Source organism: Daucus carota, chromosome 9, assembly GCF_001625215.2.
Source record: "Daucus carota subsp. sativus chromosome 9, DH1 v3.0, whole genome shotgun sequence".
Lineage (NCBI taxonomy): Eukaryota > Viridiplantae > Streptophyta > Magnoliopsida > Apiales > Apiaceae > Daucus > Daucus carota.
Genome location: NC_030389.2, coordinates 35,022,219 through 35,024,781, shown reverse-complemented (window position 1 = coordinate 35,024,781; position 2,563 = coordinate 35,022,219). Strand labels below are relative to the sequence as shown.

The following is a 2,563-nucleotide window of genomic DNA, read 5'->3' as shown; positions in this document are numbered from 1 at the left end:
ATGTTGGCTTATTACAGTATACTAGCCTTTAACCCCGTGCAAAGCACGGACGGGTATGTGATTTGTAATTTATTAATTATAATTTAATTCTTAACGTCATTTTATTAGTATTTTAGTATTAATGAATTGAATTTTAGTTAAATTATATTAACCAACTCGTTATATCTTCTAACGGAATTTTATACGACTACAAATTATACCTATGTTGGCTTTTTATAATATAGTATAGATAGTATAGATCCCAAGAAAACTAAAAATGGCAGCACCAATATTTTGTTTGTGTTTGTGATGCTCAGAATAGAACAGTGAGTCTCAAGAAACTCAACGGTGAGAAAATCTCAAATTCTACATTTTCGCAAAGCCTCTCTTCAATCTCCTTGTCTAATTTATTAACATTTTCCAAATGAAAATCTCTCCATGCATGAGAATCACATAAGATAATCTCAAGATTAATCAACTTCAGATTTTGAGTATTCTCATCATCTACAATCAAAATGTTTGGGTTTAAGAAATCACATAAAAATGCAGACGCCTCGCATGGCATGACAAAGGACAGAAGAACATCCTCGGAGCCTCTCCCCGAGGATACTAATAATCATAAGAGTAATCACAAATCCAAGGAGGAACTGGATTCCATGTCTGTGCAAGAGTTAGAGGGTTATGCTGTGGACAAGTCTAAGGAAACGACGGATTCAGTCTATAATAGTCTGCGGATTGCAGAGGAAATTAGAGGTACGGCCACTCAGACACTTGATACTTTGCATCAGCAAGGGGAGCAGATTCATAGGACTCATCAAATGGCTGCTGACACCGAAAAAGATCTGGCTAAGGTACACAAACACATTTATCTCATAATTTTCTAATTAAAGCAGATTTTTTCTGTCCTAACTTCATTTAAATCTTTCATCCATTTTCTAAATCTTTTAGTATGTAAAGTTTTAGACTTTTATTTTTATGTATATGGAACGCAACACGTGTCCTTGAGCCTGTTTGGCAATGCTGAAAGCCATTGGCTTAAAGCTATTTTTGACTTTAGGCTGAAAAATGTTTGTCTGTGTAACAAGTCATAAGTCACAATATTAAAGTCAGCACAACGGGCTCCTTATCTGTTGAGTTGAATATAAATACGGATATGTTTGTTATGTATACTGCAGGGTGAGAAGGTTTTAGGTAACCTGGGGGGTATGTTCTCAAGGACTTGGAAGCCGAAGAAGGGAAAGAAGATAGACGGGCCTGTTAGTAGAGGTTATGATGAGCCTCTTTTCTATCTGCATTTTTTGTTATGTCAAATGTTTCAATTAATTAGTCCAATAGGGTATTCCAGACACAAGCATGCATGATTATTAGTTTACTCTGCTTGATGCTTTTTGATTGATAACGCGCAGATGATAATGACTATGTAAGCAAAAAGAACAAGAAAGAGCAAAGGGAAAAATTAGGCATAGCTCCCAATCCTAAGGGTAAAGGCTCTCGTACACCGCCTCCAGAATCAGCAAACAGTATGCAGCAAATTGAGGTGTGTTTTAAAGCTCTATACCTCATTAATAGACCATTCTTTGCTCTGTTTTAACTTGCATGTTTCTCTGTAATATATATATCAACAGAACGAAAAGATGAAGCAAGACGATGCACTTGATGACCTCAGTGATATCTTGGGTGATCTCAAGGGCATGGCTGTTAGCATGGGAACTGAAATAGAGAAGTCAGTGTTTAACCATTCGATATATCTACATTTTTTTAGTTTTTCCTAATAATTCACTGACTTTAAATGGAAATGCAGGCAAAACAAAGCTTTAGATCATTTTAGCGATGATGTAGATGAGCTGAATAACCGAGTTAAAGGTGCCAACCAGCGAACGCGTAAGCTGCTCAACAAGTAGGCCGCACTGACAAGTATAGCAGAGGTTGCAAGCCTCGCCTAGCTATTTCTGAACCCTTACATGTCTGTTCTGATATGTAAATACATAATATTGTTATCACTTTTATAAACTCAATTGTTAAACTTGCAAGTTGCAAATGTAATTTACGTAATATAGTCTGTGTACTTGTAATACATGGTCGCTCTGAGGCCTCTCAGGCTTTCACCATTTAAGAATACCAGAGGGGAAACTTGGAGACTAGATATTATGTACAATTATGTAATATTATTTCGATTTTCACTTAGTACAACTAGTATGCTCCAAGTTATCAGACAATTGCATTCTGAACTTTTTATCGGCTACTAAATCATGCTACTGCTAAATGCACTCAGACTTGTGGCTTTACGGAGGTTCTGATGCCTGTAAATTGCAGTATTAAGACCCAAGAAGCTACTTAAAATATTTCCTGATTATTTTTCTTGCAGCTAAAAATCACAGGTAATGAGAAGGAAGGGTATGATAATGATAGGTATGGGAATTGATATCTCAAGGGAAGTGTAAGGAATGATTTACCCTGCAAGTGGGATTGGGGTTCCTACATGTCACAAAATTGCTTATCCATGAGTTTGAGTTTCCGATTCCCGTTAACCGAACTCATTAACCATGAACCAAACGCTTCTAAGATTAGGTTAAGACTTTAGGTT

General features: G+C 36.4%; 1 protein-coding gene across 1 annotated transcript; it reads left to right on the top strand.

Annotated features, from left to right (window-relative positions):
* Window positions 1-417: 417 nt before the first annotated feature.
* Window positions 418-2,189, top strand: LOC108202247 (putative SNAP25 homologous protein SNAP30). Its single transcript, XM_017370639.2, has 5 exons — window positions 418-830; window positions 1,155-1,245; window positions 1,386-1,516; window positions 1,605-1,702; window positions 1,781-2,189. The coding sequence occupies exons 1-5, from the start codon at window positions 495-497 to the stop codon at window positions 1,878-1,880; spliced, it is 756 nt and encodes a 251-aa protein (XP_017226128.1). The 5' UTR covers window positions 418-494; the 3' UTR covers window positions 1,881-2,189.
* The last annotated feature ends 374 nt before the right edge of the window (window positions 2,190-2,563 follow it).